This window comes from Stegostoma tigrinum, chromosome 11 (assembly GCF_030684315.1).
Source record: "Stegostoma tigrinum isolate sSteTig4 chromosome 11, sSteTig4.hap1, whole genome shotgun sequence".
Lineage (NCBI taxonomy): Eukaryota > Metazoa > Chordata > Chondrichthyes > Orectolobiformes > Stegostomatidae > Stegostoma > Stegostoma tigrinum.
The window spans coordinates 22,855,989-22,876,964 of record NC_081364.1 but is presented as its reverse complement, the minus strand read 5'-3'; the positions used below and the strand labels follow the sequence as shown (position 1 = coordinate 22,876,964).

The 20,976-nt window shown below is 39.8% G+C and overlaps 1 protein-coding gene across 1 annotated transcript in view; it reads left to right on the top strand.

The window, feature by feature from the left end:
- The window catches only part of LOC125460554 (protein shisa-5-like), a 37,871-nt gene extending 17,629 nt beyond the window's left edge, over positions 1-20,242 (top strand). Inside the window, exons 2-5 of the mRNA XM_048548125.2 lie at positions 1,404-1,470; positions 7,254-7,369; positions 14,746-14,931; positions 16,275-20,242. Of these exons, the coding sequence (XP_048404082.1) occupies positions 1,404-1,470; positions 7,254-7,369; positions 14,746-14,931; positions 16,275-16,378 (473 nt within the window). The 3' untranslated portion in view covers positions 16,379-20,242. The remainder of the gene's footprint in view (positions 1-1,403; positions 1,471-7,253; positions 7,370-14,745; positions 14,932-16,274) is intronic.
- Positions 20,243-20,976: the final 734 nt, after the last annotated feature.

Below are 20,976 nucleotides of genomic sequence, written 5' to 3'. Positions count from 1 at the left end.
CTCAGGTCTTCAATCATTACAGGTTGTCATCCTGAAAATTTCCCCTTTATACCAATTCCCTGTCTTGTGTTTTATAGCTAATTTTTAACCTTGCTAGTATGCTGTCACCATCATGGGCTCTTATCTTATGAAGTAGCTTTATGTATGGTGGCTGATCAAACGTCCTTGGAAATCGATATATATTATATGGATTGGTTCCCCTTTAACTATCTTGATTGTTACCACAAGCAACTGTGATACAGGCACATTTTACCCTTCATGAAGCCATACTGACTCTGCTGTTTTATGTTATGTATTTCCAAATGCTCTGCTGTTATGATCATTTAAAATTCACTCAAACATTTTACCAAAGACATATGTTAAGCTAACGAGCCTAGAGTTATCTTTTCTTGCCTCCCTGTTTTTTTGAATACCAATTGGCCTGTTGGTCCAAATTTGTGGTGTTGATTTCACATTGAATGAGAACTATTCACATGATTAATCAGACAGGTATCAGAAAGATTGGGTTATTTCAGCATCAGCAGCAGCGGTACAGTCCCAGTTTGTTGTCACAGATATTGTTCCACCTTTTTAATTTTTCTTCAAGGCCATCTGGAAGAAAATGTCAAGCATGATCCACTTTCTTAAGTGGTGGTTGAACAGAGCCATCAATTTGGAAAAGAAAATGACGTACTCTTTTCCCAGCTTTCTGTACTTCAATAATTTTGAAATGTTTCAATTTTTGCTTCCTTGAAACATTCCTGCAGTTGGTACTGTTCCAACTGCAGTATAGTGATAGCTAATACAGTGCTAAAAAAATTGACACAAGGAAAATTCTTTTCAATTAATTGGTCTGTTTCCAATAGTCTAATCAATGTAAGAACTGATGGCAATAAGTTCTCCAGTAAAACCCAGCATTCCTGTAAAAAAAATAATTTTTGTTGTCCCTTTATTCAGAGGATTATGGTAATTGCATTTTTATTAGCCCCATCAACTCAGGAGGTCACGATGATCTTTTTGATGTATTACACTCAATATCTGAAAGCTCCAGTAGGATTCCACAAAATAACATGACTTACATGAAGTCACACATATATAACTTCTCCATTTTTCAGAGAAAAAAAAAGAACTGAGGAAGGGTCATCGGACCTGAAACGTTAACTCTGTTTTTTCCTTCACATATGCCGCCAGACCTGCTGAGCTTTTCCAGCAACTTTGTTTTTGTTCCTACTTCTGCATTACTTCTCCACGATTATACCTACATCTGGATTTTCTGTATAAAACTTTGCTAAAAGTATCTTAAATTAATAAATTGAACTTTGTAGTTATTCTACTGAAGCAAGAGATGATTGCATTATATTTCTGGTTGCTGTTTGAGTACGTTTGTTGAAAGCAAATATTTCTATAACATTTTCCTTTTCTAGTTGCAGCTTTAGATGTAGAATGCAGTTTGAGTCTCAGTGGAGTGTCCTGTAGAGAGAACAACACCACGTAAGTAATCAATAACTATTACTCACAGCAAAGATTTAAATCATCTCTTATTGTTTGAATATTCTTTATATTTTATGATGTTGAAGAAATTAGACAATCAGACAAAAACTAAAACAAAACTGACACATGGGATTATTAATTACTGAATTCAAAATGTTAATTAAATTTGAGTTTATCAGCAAATCAAATGAATTGAAGCAATTAAAGTAGAACATGAAACTCATCAATTAACAAACAATCATAATCAATAAACATACAAACTTCATAAATGAGGAGTAGATTTGGAGAAATGTTTCCATTAAAAATATTGAAATGACGGGTAAGACATACTTGTACAGAACTAAAACAAAGTGAATTGAATAGAATTGGCATTATCTAAATGAGCAAAATAGAGATGGATTGCAAAATCAGTTCAGTAAAGACTTAGGCCTCATGAATTTACAGCAATCTTACGCAGAGCTAGTGGAAATGGCATCATGTAAATTCACTCAAGATTGTCAGCAATGGCAGGGGCAAAGCATTGAGGTAAATTGAGGACAGATGTTAAAATTAATTACATAAATTTTTGAACTTCGTGAATGGAAAATAACATCATGCTGAGTCAGGAGAAAATGAATTTTGACAGAAGAATTTTATGCAGTGGCGACAAACCTGGCAACAATATCAATATATATTTGGATGACATCGTTAAAACATTCTCATTCTTCAACATGAACTGCAGGAACATGACAGAACAAAATATGGCACTGAGCCACGTAGGAGATACTAGGTCAAATAGCAAAAATCTCAGGCAAACAGGCAAGGTTCTTAAAGTGTCTTAAAGAAGGAAAGGGGAGTGGAAAACTCACTGGATGTAGAACATGGGAGGGCAGCCAGATGTGCATTCGTACTGTCATGTCTAGAGCTAACAAGGGAACAGGTGACAATTCTGGCAGCATGTCAGCTGAAGGGGAGATGGAATTGGATGATGTTATAGATGTGAGAAAGCATAGTCTTAGCGATGCCATGGATATGTGGCTGAAAGTTCATCTTGAGATCTAATATTAAAGAAGGTTGCAAACAGTTTGGTTCAGCCTCGGTCAAGTCATCAGGAAGAGGATGGAGTCAGCATGTACCAGGAAGTGGAAACAATGCCTTTCTTTCTTCCCAGCAATTAGTTGCAGGAAATTTCTACATATGTAGTATGGATGGAGGATAAGCAGTCTGATAATTTCACAAAAGTCGTGGAGTAAAGAGATAGGCAGAAATGGGTATGTGAAAATTGAGGCTGTGTTTTTGAATACATTTATCAAGGGGCAGCATGTGAACAAAAAAAAAGAAACCCAGCAATAGATTCTTTAGTAGGTGAGAGGAAGAAATTAAGGTAGGGGGAGAGAAAATCATTCAAGTGATTATTTGGCTCTGAACAGATATGATTGTAACCAGATGAATGGACTCACACCCAACTTGATATTACTAGGGAGGAGAATTCTTGTAGCATAGTGGTATGTCCTTACCTCTGAACCATAAGGCCCAGGTTCAAGTCCCATCTGCCCCAGAACTGTGCAATGAAAGTTTGGAACAGATTGATTAAAAATTGTCAAATGTTAGGGAGGCATTGGAGGAGAATGTTATGGGCAATTGTATCAAAGACTGCAGATGATGTACCTCTGTCACAAACACATAGGATATCAATTGGAATTTGATAAGAATATTCATGGCAATGTGACAAGACTGAAGCCTGATTGGTGGAATTCAAATCTGGTCTTCATGGAAAGAGGGACACAAGTTTGGGAGTGATAGCGTATTCAAGGCCTTTGGAAAGAAAGTTAGAGATAAGAGTGTAAACCTGCAAAAGCATATGAATTAGGGGTTATTTCTTCTGTGGACAGAATGAAGAATTGAAGGATAGGGACAGTACATAGGAGAGAGAACTATGGTGAACCTCAGCTAAAGTAGGATTCAAATGGGCATAGTAAGTGGGCTTTATGGAAAAGTTGAGCGCAGCGAAGTCTTGAGGGGAGAAAATTAGACAGAGAAGCAAAATCAGAACCAGGCCAAGGGTGAGTGTAATAGAAGTTTGGGATTATTCAGCTAAAGGTAAGAAGGGAAGCAGCAAAGACAGCTTAGCACATGGTCAGAAGTAAGTGGGATGAGAAAATTCCTGTGGTTAGGTGTTTCCAAAATTCTTTTGTCACGAAACCTCTGAAGTCTGAATTTTAAGCAAGAAATAACTATTTACTTGAGAAATTGACAATAAGGAACGTCTAACGAAAGTACAGGAGTAATGATCCAGCATCTGAAAGAGCAAGATAGTTTTATAATATATAGAACATAGAACATAGAACATAGAACAGTACAGCACAGAACAGGCCCTTCAGCCCACAATGTTGTGCCGACCATTGATCCTCTATTATCAAAATCACGTTCCTTAGCTTGTCTGCTGCATATGACGTAGGAACTTATCATGCTATTTCACTTGTTGAACATTTCCAATATTTGATCAAAGCATTCTGGAGAACAAATCATGGAACTGTGCAAAAGTCAAGGATAAAGCATTTGAAACCACTATCAGCAAGAGGATTGAAAGGAATGATACATCCCAGCCTCCTCCTGAGGATTACAGTATCACAGTTGGCCATCCTCAGTCAATTCAATACACTCTATATGAAAATAAGAAAAATTCTGCCCTATCAGTCCAGTCCTGATCACCAATGAAGTAATAACAAGTGTCATTGATAGTGAATGTGTGTGTAAGTTTTATTTAAAAGTTGATTTTAATCAAAGATTTATGTGTGCCTTTCTGTGAATATGTCTGTATCTGTGACAACTGAATGAAATCAGCATTGAAAACACTTATAAGTGTGCTGATGCTGACAAGTGATATTTGCACAACACAACTGTGGATCACTACCATCTCCAAAAAGAGAAAGCCTAAACAGCTGCCTTTGCTCTTCAATGGCATTAATATCATTGAATTCCCCATCATCAACATTCCAGGGTTATCTTTGGCCAGAAACTGACCTAGAATAGCTATACAAGTACTGAGGCTACAAAAGCAGGACAGAGACGAGGAATTCTGCACTAAGTAACTCACCTTCTGATTCCCAGAAGCCTATCCATCAGAGTGATCCCCACTTGCCTGATGTATGCCCATAAAACAACCCCAAAAAGGGTTGGCACCATCCAGAACAAAGCAGCCTACTTGATTGGTATTCCGTACACCACCTGAAAAAAATCACTGCCTCTACCACTGACAGGGGCAGGGTCAAAAATCTTCGGCCACATGCTTCTCCTGGCTCAGTTCCTCAGATATCGACATGTACACAGCCACCCCTCTCCTGTCCCAACTTCAATAGTCCTAACATCCTAGATCCAAGCACTGTTGGCTACATAACATCCTGGGTCCTGGTTATTGGGCCTTGATGTATACTCTTGACCGAAACCCAACCATTTACGAGATGGAGCACAGTAACCCCACAAATAACAGTACAATACCTTCCAAATTGTTAAATTCTACGACGTGGGCAGGAAAGGGGAAATATGGGAACACCACAGCCTGTGAGTTCCCTCCAAGCGACACAGCATCGTCACTTGGATCTATATTGTCTATCCTTTGCAGCCATTGGGTCAAAACCCAGGAACATTCTTCTGAACAGCATTGTAGAAAAACCTACACCCCAGAGACTGCAAGAAGGCTGTTAAATAAAGACATTAATTAAACTTTCCCTATGATCAGTAGGCAACTGGAGCAATTAATAAAGATAGCTAATTGAACGAGGGATTTAAAACAATAATTAGTGGATAAGATTGTTTCTGGAAAGGCCCACATAAATTCCCCTGAGAATGTAATGTCTTCATGAACTGCCTTAATACACTCACAATCTCCTAGCATAGCCTCATCCCAAATGCTGTTAGAGAAGGATTTCCAAAATTTTGACCCAGTGACAATGAAGGAACATCAGAAGTAAGTGTGACTTGGAGGGTAAATTGTATATGGTGATTCTCCCATACATCAGCCACCCCTATCTCTTTCCCATGAAGTAAAGTCTTTGAATGGAAGGTGCTGTTGAAGGAGACATTCCTAGTTACTGCAGTGCATCTTGTCTGTGGTACACACTGCTACTATTGTGCATTGGTAGTGGAAAAGGTGAATGTTAAGGTGCCAATCAAATGGGCTGCACTGGCCTTGATGGTGTTGAGTTTCCTGACAGTGTATTGGGGTATACTCGATTCTTGTGAAATGATACATTGTCTGAGTGGGATGAAAGAAGCTTAGCTGTATTGATAACACAAACAAGACACAGACTTATAAATTGTCTCATGGTAAGATAAAAATTCAAAGGGATTTTTTGAAATAGTTCCAAAACTACCACAAAACCATGTTTCACAAGGAATTAAATTCTTGGCTCAGAACTGAGTTTAAAGTTAGTTTAGGTCATTCACTGGATTATTCATGGAGCCATAAGTTGTTCCCAATGGATTAGAGAGGAAACATCTGCTTTTCATCCATCAAATCCAAGAGAAGTCATTCTATTGCTGATGATGGTATTGTTTATACTGAAAGAATATCTATCCATTGCCATCAGCTTAGAATTCAGTAGTTTGATTGAAATAAGGTGGAATTGCAGTGGAACTGGATTCGAATCCTTCCCTGGTAGAGATCAGACATGTCATCTCACAGAGAGAGGTGCAAATTTGACTCATCTTCAGTCTTATAATTGGCTTACTGCTGCAAATCAAAGTTTTCTTTCCTCCAGACCTTGTTATTATCACTTTTCAGCTCCATATAGGGTATATGAAATACAATCAATTCCATAGGTCTGCTCAAGCCCTGATATCACATGCCATCTGGAACAACCATTCCACTGTCAAGACACATCTGGAGTGGCATTGTGGCTCAGTGGTTAGCACTGATGCCTCACTGCATGAGGGACAAGGGTTCGATTCCACCCTCAAATGGCTGTCTGTGTGGAGATTGCAGATTCTCCCTTTGTCTGCGCAGATTTCCTCTGAATGCTCCAGTTTCCTCCCTTAGTCTAGGGATGTGCAGTTTAGAGTAGATTAGATTCACTACAGTGTGGAAACAGGCCCTTCAGCCCAACAAATACACACTGCCCCTTGGAGCATCCCACTCAGACCCATCCCCCTATAACCCACACATCCCTGAACACTATGGGCAATTTAGCATGGCCAATCCACCTAGCCTGCACATCTTCGGACTGTGGGAGGAAACCGGAGTACCTAGAGGAAACCCACGCAGACGCGGAGAGAATGTGCAAACTCTGCACCTGAGGCTGGAATCAAACCCGGATCTCTGGTGCTGTGAGGCTGCAGTGCTAACCACTGAGCCACCATGACATGGATGGGTTGATTAGCCACGGGAAATGCAAGGTTACAGGGATATGGTAGGGGAATGGGATGCTCTTCGGAGGTGTGGACCGAATTGCCTGTTTCCACACTGTAGGGATTCTATGTTCTGAAGATGTACTTCAGTATAACTTCCAGAGAGGCATCTAATGCAAGCTGCACAATTTGGTCCCAGTCAAAGAGCTCTTCAACAGCAGATCCCCCTTGATTGTGAGCTTATTATTTCATCAAGAACTGCCTCCAAGTCTGTGTCAATCCATCCTTGGGTCTGCATTCAACTCAAACACAAGCATAGAGTTTTCTTTAACAAATGGTTTCATGGTGCACGTGCGTCATATGATCTTATGAAAGTTTATTCAGCGTTGCCACGTTATCTCCCAGTATTTTTCAATAGTCCTATTTCACATTTTCATACTTGTTTTCTTTTTCATCAGTCAAAAGATATTAATTGGAGTTGGAGTGGCCCTATCAATACTGGTGGTTGTTGGTGTCTTAACATGTTGCTGTTGTGGCTGTTGCGCATGTTGCAAATCAGAGCCAACGCGTCCAAGTAAGTAATGGTTGGATTTAAAAGGACATTTCTGTAAATAAGGTGCACAAAATTTAATGGCAGCAATTTGCATTTGCCCATTGGGGCAGATGGTAGACATGACTTCAGGAACATAATCTCGACTTGATGCAGCACTCAATCAGAGGATGCCTTATATTAATATTTAAATCCAGGTCGTTGAGCCTAATGTAACCATGGCCACCTTTTCCATGTACTACTGGGCAGAGTGTGTGTCATATATGCTCTGTGTTACAAAGCTGCTTGATGCTGAATTACTTAACTTGAAAGAGACTGAAGTGCAATTCTCACAACCTTAAAAATGCTCTTCTTGTTCCTCCAACAAGAATGTGTCGACAGTTCATATCCTCCATCCTCAGATTGCCCTATCCCTTTAAGTCCATACATTTGACTCAGCTCTTTGCCACTGTCCACCAGCTCCCACCCAATACACTACCACTGTCTCTATACCAACTATCATCACCTCTGACTAAAGTACTGCCTTTGAGTTCTGCTAATTGCTCAAAGCTATGAAAATTGGTTGTGCCTTGGTCAATTTTGTTCGCTGGAAAATGGGTTGGCTCCTAAAATTGCCCTAATTGACTTAGCTCCTGACCTTATTACGGCCTTGGTTAAATCCTGGACAAATAAGCTGAACTCCAGATGTGAGTTGTAGCTTCCCTTGACATCAAGGCAATCTCTAAGTATGTATCAAGGAGCCTGAGAAAAATTGATGTCACTGGAAATCAGAAGGAAAGCTCTCACTGGTTGGAGAAATACCTGGCACACAGAAAGATTGTTGTGGTTATTTGAGTTCAACCATCCCAGTCCTAGCTCAGCAGGAGTTCCTCAAGGTATTGGCTGACGCCCAACCATCTTCATTTGCTTCATCAATGAATTCTCCTTTATCATTAGGTCAGAAGTGAGGATATTCACTGATGATTGCACAATGGCAGCTTATCACCACCTTCTTAAGGTCAATTGCAATGGGCAGTAAGTGCTGCCCCAGGCAGCAATATCCACATCCTATGAATGGATGAAAAAAACCACCAAGAACATTCCAACATAAGCTGCTCAATTAAAAGCATCTTCTGTTCAAGCAGTTGTAAAAGTTCAACTATCTCTGTCGTTCCTGCATAAATGCAAAATCTGCACTTCAAAATGATTCATGCAATACACGAATAGGCCATTCTAAGTGTTGAATCCAACTTCCAAGTTCTAATGTGCCAACTGGATTCTCAACTTATTCTAAGTCCTTTTCACAATCCATGTAAGCATCAGACCTGACTACTTATTTACTACCAAGCCTATCCTAAACTTATCAACTGTTGCCTGAGACCTCAGGGCAAAAAGCAAAGTGATACTACTTGATGTGTTACTAATGAGAACATTATTTTTAATCAAGCTGTTCAGACATGTTATAGTATACTTCCGGTATAGGGGGTGCTTGAACCTTCAAGCCCAGAGGCAGGAGCACTGCCACCATGCCACCAGTTATTTTAGGCAATATGTTCAGATACGCTGTGACACACCTCTGAGCAAGGCGGGACTTGAATCCTGATCTTCTGGCCCGGATGTAGGGACACTGCTACTGCACCACAAGCCCCTCAAGTAAACACATTGTACAGTGGAACAAGCTTACAGGCAGGATTGACTGTTTCGGCTGCTCCTGAGAAGAAACCAGTCAACAGGAATGTTTAGTTTAAAGTACAGGAGGCAATGACCTAACAGGAGAGCAAACAGAACTCTCAGATCAGTGGCACTATGGCTGTTTGCTAAAGTATAACAAAATAAAAGTAATTTAAACATCACATTGACTTGCTGAGATACATGTAGTATCTGAGCTGCAATCTGATGGACTCTAATGAGTTACAACAACATCCTAAATGGAAATTTGGACAAACCATGAGGAATGTTCCTGTTATGTTTGAGTGTCATTTCATCTTAAATTTCATCACCATCCATAAGACCATATAGCTCTGGAGCAAAAGGAGGCCATTCAGCCCATTGAGTTTCCTTTTCGTTCCATGAGATCAATTTCCACTTTCCCACCTTTATCCCATTACCCTTGAGCCCCTTACCAATTAAAAATACATGCCCTCATTAAAAATCTATTAATGGCCCTCAGCTCTCTATCTTCTGAGAGAACAAATTCTGTCTCATTCCTGCTAAAGTGCGCTACCTCTTATTCTTATGACTCTGGTCGTAGACTGTCTCACTCAAGGAAACAACCTATCTGTAATCACTTTGGTTAGTTCCTGAAGAATCTTATATGTTTCAATAATGTTGCCTCTCATTCTTCTAAATTTCAATAAGTATAGGCCCAACCTACACAACTTCTCCTCATACGACAGTTCATCTAAATGTTATATTAAGTAGTTTCTGAAAGAGTTAACCATTTTATCCATTCATGGAATGAGGGCATCACTAGCTAGGCAGCATTTACTGTACGTTCAGAAGGCAGTTAAGAGTCAACCATATTGCTCTGGGTCTGGAGTCATATGTAGGCCAGACTAGGTAATATTGAGCTGTATTGAGTTTTACTCAAACTAATTCATCAGATAGTCTTTGGTTAGAGAAATTATTAGTCATTATGAGGTCCTGACATGCCTGGCTCCTGATAGTTGTAATTATGTCTAACTCGTTAATCTTGATCGTACCTATTACTTCAATGCAATAAATTATACTTTTCAATATAAGACAAATACCTCTTCTTGTTAAGACTGTCTAGTCGTCTATCCTATATCACTGATAATTAGGCAGGTCCTTAGACTCAGCACACCAAGAAAGTTTATGCTGTTTGACCATTTTCTAATTTGTCATTTTAAGAGTAGAAAGGAAAAGTTACCTGGGTCATGTGGCCCAGTGGTGGTGTCGTTTTCTGAGGAAGGGTCACCGGGCCTGAAACGTTAACTGTTTTTTTCCTTCACAGATGCTGCCAGACCTGCTTAACATTTCCAGCAACGTTGTTTTTGTTCCTGATTTACAGCATCCATAGTTCTTTTGATTTTTATTCCCTAACTCTGGACTAGAGTCTGAGTTCAAGTCCCAATTGTCATAGTTGTGTGTCATAACATGTTGATTCAAAAAATTTTTAGAAAAGTTGATTTCCCCAAAATGACATTTGAGTTTGTAATTTTCGATTTCAGTTACAACGCCCTTCAGGAGATGCCAGTTTTAATTCTTGTTTCAGTTTATTTGGTTTAGTAGAAAGGAAGAGCATTAGTGCTAGCTAATTACCTCAGGCACTAGCCACCAGCAGTTGGTAAGCAGAAATATGATATGCTGGCAGCTCTATTAGAATCCCTACACAGTGCGGAAACAGGCCCTTCGGCCCAACCAGTCCACACCAAACCTCACAGCATCCCACCTAGACCCATCCCCCTATAACCCACCTAATCTACACCTCCCTGAACACTACGGGCAACTTAGCACCGCCAATCCTTCTAACTGGCACTATTTTGGACTGTGGAAGGAAACTGGAGCACCCAGAGGAAACCCACACAGACACAGGGAGAATGTGCAAACTCCACACAGACAGTCGCCCGACGCTGGAATTGAACCTGGGTCTCTGGTGCTGTGAGGCATCAGTGCTAACCACTGAGCCACCATAAATACAGCAGAAACATAGAAACATAGAAAATAGGTGCATAAGTAGGCCATTTAGCCCTTTGATATGATCACCATTCAATATGATCATGGCTGATTATGCAATTTTAGGATCCTGCTCCTGCTTTCTCTCCATACCTCTTTATCCCTTTAACTGCTAGGGCTATGTCAGGCTCCCTCTTGAACATATGTAATGACCTGGCCTCAATAGAATTCTGTGGTAGAGAATTCCACAGGTTCACAACTCTGAGTGAAGAAATTCTTCCTCATCTCAGTCCTGAATGCCTTACCCCTTATTCTTTGACTGTGACCCCTAGTTTTGGCCTTCCCCAACATCGAGAACATTCTTCCCACATTTAGCCGGTCCAGTCCCATCAGGATTGTATACGTTCCTATGAGATAACCCCTCATTCTTCTCAATTTCAGCGAGCACAAGTCCAGTCGATCCAGTCTTTCCTCATATGTCAGTCCTGCCATCCAGTGAATCAGTCTGGTGAACCTTCACTGGATTCCCTCAGAAGATACAGGTCCAGTTAAATAAGTGGTTAGCATAAATAAGCTAAATAAATAAATAAAATGGTTAAATAAGCACATCAGATACATAAATATTTGAATGAACATTGGAATTGTCACTTGATCTGAATAAGCTCACAACAGCCTAGAGAGAAAGTAAGATGTATAATTTTGTTAGCAACCAAGAGTAGCATCAAGCTGAGATGAGTAATATACAAATGTTAGAAAGTCTGTTGTTGGATTAGAAGATTATATTATTCATTTAACCTGAGGACAAGGCACTTTGCATTTCTTGATACTTACTTCAAATATAATATGTTCACAACTTTGGATAGCAAATGGTACCCTCCAGCTCAATGATCAAATTATAATATTTGAGGTATCTGGATAATGCAGAAAAGAAAAAAAATGTTTACATTGTATAATGTCTCTCAGAAATGCCCAAAGAGCTTCACAATAAGCACTTTGCGATCATTGCCATCAGACAGTTGTTCTATTCTGAAGCTGTATATTTTGTCTTGATTCAACAAAGTTATAATGATGTGTGGATGACAATGAATTCAGCTAAAATTGAACTTTCTGTCAATGGTAGATGCAGCTTTGATTTATTTAGCATTTATCATTGTATGGTGCTAGTCACCAATGTGTTTGTAAATCAATCTCAGTTCAAAGAAATATATCACCAGAAGTTTTGTCTTACTATACACACATTCAGCCATTGATAATTTTTTTTATACTAAAGTCTATGCTGTCCCTGTTTAACACTTATCCTACAATTATCAACCTACCCAGAAAGAAGAGTTTTCTACAGATTTCAAATTGGATTTGATAGATCCCATAGTTGCTTTTACCGCAGTGCTATTGAACTGACCTATTGACTGGAATGTTTTTTGTAATTGGCACGAACAGACTGTACTACTTCTCTGGCTATTATAACCTCCAAATCATAATCTTACTATGAGCTCCCCATGTACATCACATATGGTTAAATGTCACATTTTATTTTTCCTCTATAGTCTCTCAAGATTCCTCTATTTTCTACCTTGTTAACCAGAAGTGGGCTAGACCCATGCACAGATACAACTGGACTAATTCCCTGAGATGGCAATGCTCAATATTGTTTTTGCACATTGATAATATTCCCTTATTCCACCCCAACTCTCTGTATGCTTTCTTATACCACAACCCATTGTTAATCGGTGCGTGAATATCAACATTCCAGATCATTTTATTGTCTTCTTTGGTGCTGTTCAAATTATAAAGTATCTATGTAACTATGTGGTAGCCTGTCAGATGCCAGATAGGTTACACATTGTACCCTGAAAGCCTCAGATAGTGTGGAAATTTGAAAGCCTCTGGCTTGCAAGCCCCACCAAATTCATGTGACCGCATCTTTTTATGCATATCCAACATATGGATCACCATTTCCCAGAATGTTTAAGACATGTCTGACATTGTGTTCGGGCTTCCCATATATCAGAGACACAAAACAGCTGACAGCTAAGCTGTCCCTCTCAGCCTGTGCAAAATGGCTGACAAGTGGTTGAACAGAATTAAAAGCCTGCCCCAGCATTTGAGGGTGACACAATGGTGCCTTTCAAGAAGGGGTTATTCCGAGGCAAAAGGGAGCCTTGCACTCACAGTGGCAGAGAGATTTTTTAGAAACAGTTTGATAAGACAGAGAGTTGAAGATTTGAAGGGGAAAGTAAACTCAAGCAATAACAAACACAGATGAACTAATGGGATTGTGGCTTGTAAAAATCTGGAGATTCAAACAAGTAAACAAGTTAATTAAACTATGGCCCTAATTGAGTTTAGTCTCAGTCATGAAAGGATGTTGGGCCAGTAGGTGAAAAGAGTTTGTCAGGGTAAGGACAATAAATCTCAGTTCAGAAGACAGCAAATGGCCAGCCTAACTTATTGCACAGCTGTGAAAACAGCAGATAATGTCATTTTTCAGTAATTAGTTCTTTCTTCGACATTATTCACAACTTTAAGAAATAGGTTCTGGATAAAGATTCTTCAGATAATCTCAGAGATAGATATCAATGTAATTATAAATACACATTTATAACAAAATGCAAAGATCACTGAAAACTTTAGGGGAAAAGATTAAACTACAGATATGAAAGTTGATTCAGAGAAAGTAAGGACTGCAGATGCTGAAATCTGAGATAACAGTGTGGAGCTGGAGGAACACAGCAGGCCAGGCAGCATCAAAGTCTGACTCATGATGGAAAATGACCACCGGCTTCAAATGCTGATCCCTAGGAAGGAACTTAAAAATCCTAATTGGCTGCTTGCTTCCATGGAAGAGGCTGCTTGTTTTGTTTGATGACCGTGGTGAAATCCTCCAGGGGACTGGGAAAACTCAGCCCATTTCCTCTCATATGGAGTGAAGGAATTTGTCATGAAATCGTGTACAAAATGCTTTCTTCATAACTTTCTGTTTCATGATTTACATTACGCAAGTGTTATTTGAGCTGGTGAGAGCTGATTTTACCCTATATTTATCAAAGATTGGATAAATAGATTACTTTTATAATGCCCAATTTTTGTGATTGACATATCTCGTCTTGGAACCATTTTATGTTATCTATGCTCACACCGCTGCTAATTTGACATGAAACTACTTCATTTTTGACAAAGTAAGTTAGCACACAGGCAAGATGAATTGACTTCCAATGTTGTGAGGTGAGTCAATGAGAACTAATTCTAATTGATAAAAGTGATACAAACCAATGGGGGTAATTTTAGTCAATCCATTAAACCAGAATGCAAAGGGTGTGTGGAATGTGAGGAAGAAGCATCTTCTCATGCAGAACAGAACAGAAATTTCAAAATCTCTTTCCATATGTGGATGCTTGTGGCTAAATGTTTGAGCAGTTTTTGTGCAAAAACCTGCATATTTGAGGGAATAAGAATGATGGCATAGCCAGAAGGCTCCAACATCAACCACTGACAATGTTGAAAGACAAAGACCCTGTTTGATTTTTAAATTCATTCATTCACGCATACTAGCACTAAGAAACTATAGCTTCCTTTAGAAGTGGACAGTTGTAGGCAGTGAAAAGTGATGTTAGATGCTGTGGTCACTCCAAATATGTTGAGAAACCAGTCATACACATTCAGTACGGCTAAATTGGAGGGAAATCAAAATGACTAATTTGAACAAAATATTTAGGAATCTTTACATTATGAATATCTTAGTGCATTTCAATTAATTCCTGAGTTTTCTGCCTCCTGATTTGTTTCAGCTGTTGTAACCACTGTAGCTTGTTCACAACAAATGGCAGCTTATCCACAAGCCCAAGGATATCAGCCTTTGCCTCTTCAATGCCATCCTGGACAGTTAGCAGTTCCCAGAGCTCCGTATTCTAATAATTATCCAATGGCATATCCCAATTTTGGACAACCACCAACGTACCAAGAAGCAGCTTCATGTAAGTAAATTGAATGTTCTATGGTCCATTTTAAGTGGATGATTTAAATCTTCCATGCAATGAAATGCATTTGCCAATAAAAGGTTACGTTTTTCCAGTGGAAAATTTTGAGATTCCCTAACTGTTAATTTGTGGACCCTGTTGTTTTAAGTGAACAGCTGCGTTACTTTCAAATAATACTTTATGATGGGCAATAAATGCTGGCTGGTCAGGAACACCCACATCCCAGGAATAAATAAATAAATTCTGGGTCTCATATGAAATAAGCTTCTCATCATGGACTGAAGAAATATATAGACACTGTTAGTGGGAAGTTATTTTCAATGATATAGGCCCAATTATGTTGATTAAAAGAAAACTGCACTGAAGTAGGAAAATTTGTTTTGAATCACTACAGTGCAGAAAGAGGCCATTTGGCCCATTGTGTCTGCTCCCACCTTTCAAAGGCCACCCCCACCACATTACTGAACAATTTAGCATAGCCAATCCACAAATCTGCACATCTTAGACTGTGGGAGGAAACTGGAGCATCCAGTGGAAGTCCACGCAGACATAGGGAGAGGGTACAAACCTCACACAGACAGTTGCCCAAGGCTAGAATCAAACCCAAGTCCCTGGTGCTGTGAGGTAGCAATACTTGCCACTGAGCCACTGTGTCTACCCTCTTACATGCATTCCTAATTTGAAATATGAATTTATACCAGAAAGTAAGAGAGTTAATTTGATCCTTATGCAGTTTTCTGGCAGATATAGTTGGGAACAGTAAGCTGGATAGTAACAGTGCTTGATCGTGCCTCACTTGCTTTGGGACAGTAGTATGTGGGTGAGGGCCCTGGGATCTAGAACACTCAATATTTTGGCAGTCCTTCCAGCAGCCTGGCCAAAGCAGCTAGGGCCAATATGGAAACAAGGAGACAGTGGAATGTTTGGAGGCAGTAGGATCTGGAGCAGCTGTGGATGAAGCTGGAATTGAGGATTGTAAAAGAACACCAGTACTCCTTCCAGCCTCAGTAGATGAGGAGGAACTTGAATCTCAGTGTGCAATGCAAGCTGTGAATGCCCATTTACTTAGTGAATTAGAGCAACAATAATTGTTCAATTAAGAAAACTAAGTACAATCGTTGCAAATCCTAATTTTGACATTTGACTTCTTTTTTTAACTATCTCTTGAAGTGTCACATGGAAACCTCATTTGAAGTTATAATTTAAGAATCAGGATTCCATTTGTACAGATTGTTGGGTTTTCATGTCAGTTTACAAATTGAAAAAATTGAAATGCTTTCAATTTCCTTTACCTATTTGTCCAGTGGTAATGGCTGTTTGTTTTTGTTCTCTTGTTACAGTGAGTCAACCTCAATATCATCCTGCAGTTCAGCCTTTTCACACTCCAGCCCCAATCCCTGGGGATAATCCAAGTTTTGTGGATCCGATGAAGCCATACAATTGAAAGCCTGACCAGCTCTGCCTTCAAAATGCCAATGCCTGCTTTCATTCTTCTCCCTATTTTTTTCAAAATTTGACAGAAAACCACTTCAGTACTTTGAACACACAAATGCTCTACTACATCTTGGCCTTGAAAGCTAAACAAGGAGAAAGTTACTTTAGAACATTGATTTGCAATGAGCGGTTGTTCCTTTATTCCCATTAGAAATGGGTATTCAGTTTTTCAGAGCTAGCCCCAAGCATGATGGACCAAATCATCTCCATTAGTGCTGTACCATCTACATGCATCGGAATTATGAGCTGAAGTAAGCCACAAGGCTCCTCAAACTTACTCTACTATTTAATAAGATCTGAATATTCTATATTCCTGCCTAGTCCTGATAACCCTTTGCATCATCACACAGACATAGGGAGAGGGTACAAACCTCACACAGACAGTTGCCCAAGGCTAGAATCAAACCCAGGTCCCTGGTGATGGGAGGTAGGAATACTTGCCACTGAGCCACTGTGTCTACTCTCTTACGTGCAATTCTAATTTGAAATATGGATTTATACCAGAAAATAAGAGAGTTACAATGATCCTTATGCAGTTTTCTGGCAGATATAGTTGGTAACAGTAAGCTGCATAGTAGCAGTACTAGATCATGCCTCACTTGCTTTGGGACAGTAGTATGTGGGTGAGTGCCCTTTGCTTAACTATGTATTTCTGCCTTAAAAAGATTCATATAAAAATATTCTGCTTCCACCTCCTTTTGAGGAAAGTAACTTGGCCAAGTGTGAGAAAAAGGTTTTCCTTATCTCTGTTTTCTTTGGATGACCCCTTCTTTTTGCACAGTGAAGTCTCGGTTCTATTCTTCCACAAGAGGAAATATTCCTTTTGCATACACCTTCTGAAGACCCCTCAGGATCTTATTTGCTTCAATCAATGTCACCTCTTACAATTTTAAAATTCCAGCCGATCTAAACCTAGTCTGTCCAAACTTTCCTGGATTTCCAATTCAAGCACAGTAGCTACCTAATAGACCAGCCTGCTAATTTGGGTAGAGGTCAGGTCCAAAGCGAAGCACAATCATTTTGTATTCAGTTACAACGCTGTCCCTGAGCCATTGAATCACGCAATCAAGTCAAAGAGACCCTGTCAGTGATAATGGGAACTGCAGATGCTGGAGAATCCAAGATAACAAAGTGTGAAGCTGGATGAACACAGCAGGCCAAGCAGCATCTTAGCTTTTGTGCTACAAAGAGACCCTGTTATCCTACTTTGTTGACATAAACCCTGCCACTATGCACAATTCTACATTCCTCAGAAAGATCCTTCTAAAACAACATAGAAAATAGGAGCTGGAGTAGGCCATTCAGCCCTTTGAGCCTACACTACTGTTCAATAAAATAATGGCTGGTTCTCCAACTCAGTACCAGGTTCCTCTTTTGTCCCTTTATCCTTTTAGCCCTAAGAACTGTATCAAATTCCTTCTTCAAAATAGAAAATGTTTTGATCTCAATGCCTTTCTGTGGCAATGGATTCTATAGGCTCACCACCCTCTGGGTGAAGAAATTTCTCCTTTTGTCAGTCCTAAGTAGCATACTCTATTATTAAACTGTGACCCCTGGTTCTGGGCTTCCTGGTCACCGGGAGCATCCTTCTTATGTTTACCTGTTAGAATTTCATAGGTTTTTTTGACTTTATTCTTTTAAACTCCTGTAAATATAGTCCTAAGCAATCCAATCTCTCTTCATCTGCCAGTCCTACCATCCCAGGATGAGATGACATCTTTGCTGTCTGTATGTTCAGAAGTGGGGAATCAGAATTAGCTGCCTACATCTTCGTAAATGGTGTCTGCTTCAGCTTAACTCCACCCTATGCTCTTCCTCCTCCTCCCTTGTCCCAGTGATATAAATTAAGAGGTCCATGAAGAATGTTATACGAAATCCTAGAAGTCCTACAAGGTGTGGGAGGGGTGAAATTCCAAACATGACTGAGTGCTCACCATAGAGAAGATTAGTGTGAACAAAGTAGAGGATTTTCTAATCAGAAATCAAAACCAGCAGCCCATCTAAAATAAGGAAATAAATAACTAAAGGGCCAATTGATCCCAATATTTCCCAGACCACGCCATAAAACAGTTGATGAGACTAGACTAGTGTAAGTGGGCAATCTGTTTTCTTTTAAGCATTTCATATGGCAGGAAGGAAGGGTGTACAATCTTTGTAGGGCATCCTTCACCCATAGGGGACATGCCATGACAAGTTAAGGAGTTGATACAATGGTAATGTCGCTGGACTAACAAACCAGAACCCCAGCCAATGTTCTGGGGACATGTGTTTGAATGTCCACTTTATCAGGTAGTGAAATTTGAGATCAATTAAAAAGCTGACTCTGTGGTGACCAATGGGAAATCTGCTGTCTTTACCTGGTCAGGCCTACATGTCACTCCAGATCCACAACAATGTGGTTAACTCTTAGGGTACGCTTTGGGGAATTAAAGATGGACAACAAGCCAGTGATACACATGAAAAATAAAAATAAACAAAAATCTCTTGCCCATTCCTAAACAAATCCTCCCACCAATGCCCACTATTCCCCTCGGTTGGGTTTGCATTGGGAGCTACCTGCCTACAGTTTTAGCAGTGATCACTATTGAGCTCTGATGCTGACCAGTTGGATTGGTTGGCAGCTTGAGAGCTTGGGACTTGCAGCCTCTGAGGGATGGAGCTCTGACTCTCTGGATGCCAGGGGAGCTTCTGTTGGCTGACCACAGGTCTTTCCTGACACTGTGTAGAGGTGAAGAAGAGATAATCAGGCCACCGCCCCATCCTTATCCTCCTGTCCTACAGCCCTGCGACATCTACGCTCCCTCAAACTTTATCAGTTTGTGGCTCCCCCTGACTAGAATTACTGTGTCATACTTTCAGCTGTCCAGTCTTAAATTCTGGAATTCCATTTCAAAATCACTCAACCCTCACTCATGCTTCAAAGTCTTCCTTTTCCACCAACCTATCCAAACATCTTCTAGTGCAGGTCTGTGCCAAGTGTTGGCTCCTAAGCCTACTGCAAAGCACATGAGGGTATTTCACCACATCTAACATGTTGTATACAATATATTGTTATTGTTTAACTCTTCAAAAGCTTCAATGCAGCAAATCTCCTCACTGTGACTTGATCTGATGGCCCTGGTAGTTGAAAATTATGTCCCATTAGTGAAAAAATACTGAAAGCTTGTAGTTGTATTGTCCATTTCTCTGGTGTATAAAAACCTCGCCCATTGGACATGATGGACTAATCAAGGGATCACTTGGAAACTTATGGATGAGAGGTACCTTAATAGCCAAAAATAGATTAAAATCACTTCCATCTGCAATTCTTGCCATCACATAGTCAGAAAATTTCCCCACTCAGAGTGTTTAATATGATACATTTCCTGTGAGTTTACTGTTTCTGAAGGTTTTCGCTTCAATTGAATGTTATTGCAGTCAATTCCTGGCTTAAATTTTGACATCTCTAAAACTATGGGTGCAAATGTAAAAGTTCAGGTGCAGCTAGAAAATTATGCTGTTTTTATTTAGGATGGTGGGTGATGTGCCACTCTTGTTTTCTTTAGACTGCTTCAGGCAATGGATTTACTCAATAGCTACAAGTTTAAAGAGTGTTTTTCATCAACTTTGACGTGCACTTAAAATCTGTGCTTTTTATAGCAACTAAGTCATTTTACTTTTCATTAGGTTTGCTGTTTGTGATCTTTTGTAATACTTTAGGAGATGCTTGGTTTTGAATGAATATAATGTAAGTAATCGATACGTTCCTAAGTTGCAATTCATGATCTTAAAAACTGTGCAAAAGTTTGCAAGCATACAATAAATTCAATTTATTTCTGAGCATTAATATTTCTCTACACAAAGATTACAGAATGGGTGGAATTTTCCAATTTTGAGATTTGGTATGGCATCGGGCATTGTAAAGTTCAGCATTTGCACCAGGACCTGGAATATGTTTTCACAAGCAATCATATCCTATTCAGCACATGACGTGCAAAGGGCTGTTCTTTCCTCAGAGAGAGAAAACTGAAGGTGATTTAAACTGACGGTCACCATGCCTCAGACAAGGGGAGAGGTTGAGAAGGAGAATCCCTTCGTGGTAACCTCAGCTGGTGCAGGGATTGAACCCATACTGTTGGCATCACCCTGCGCTGCAAACCAGCCATACCAGCTGGCTAGCCTTTGAGTAAGTTGAATTGCAAGTCTTACAGTGCAGGAGTTAACAGGAATTTCTCACCCACTCCAGGACATTGTGGGGTCAGAGTTCAGTCACTATACTTAAAGGTGAACTAGACAGGTACTTACTCACTGGAGGGACTCACAGGATTTCGCAAAACAACAGCCTGGATTGTACTGTATCTTTATTGAGCTGGCTGTAATGTGGATGCTTGCAGTGACTGTCTCATGGTAGGGATCACATTACAGCAATCCAAGAAGGCACATTAGTGCAGTATTGCGTTTCTATCCCAAACACCTTCAAACAAAAAAATTGCATCTATTACTGTTTAAAATGTGACCTACCCAAACCGACAAAACTGAAATCAATTACTCTCATGTACCAACAAATCA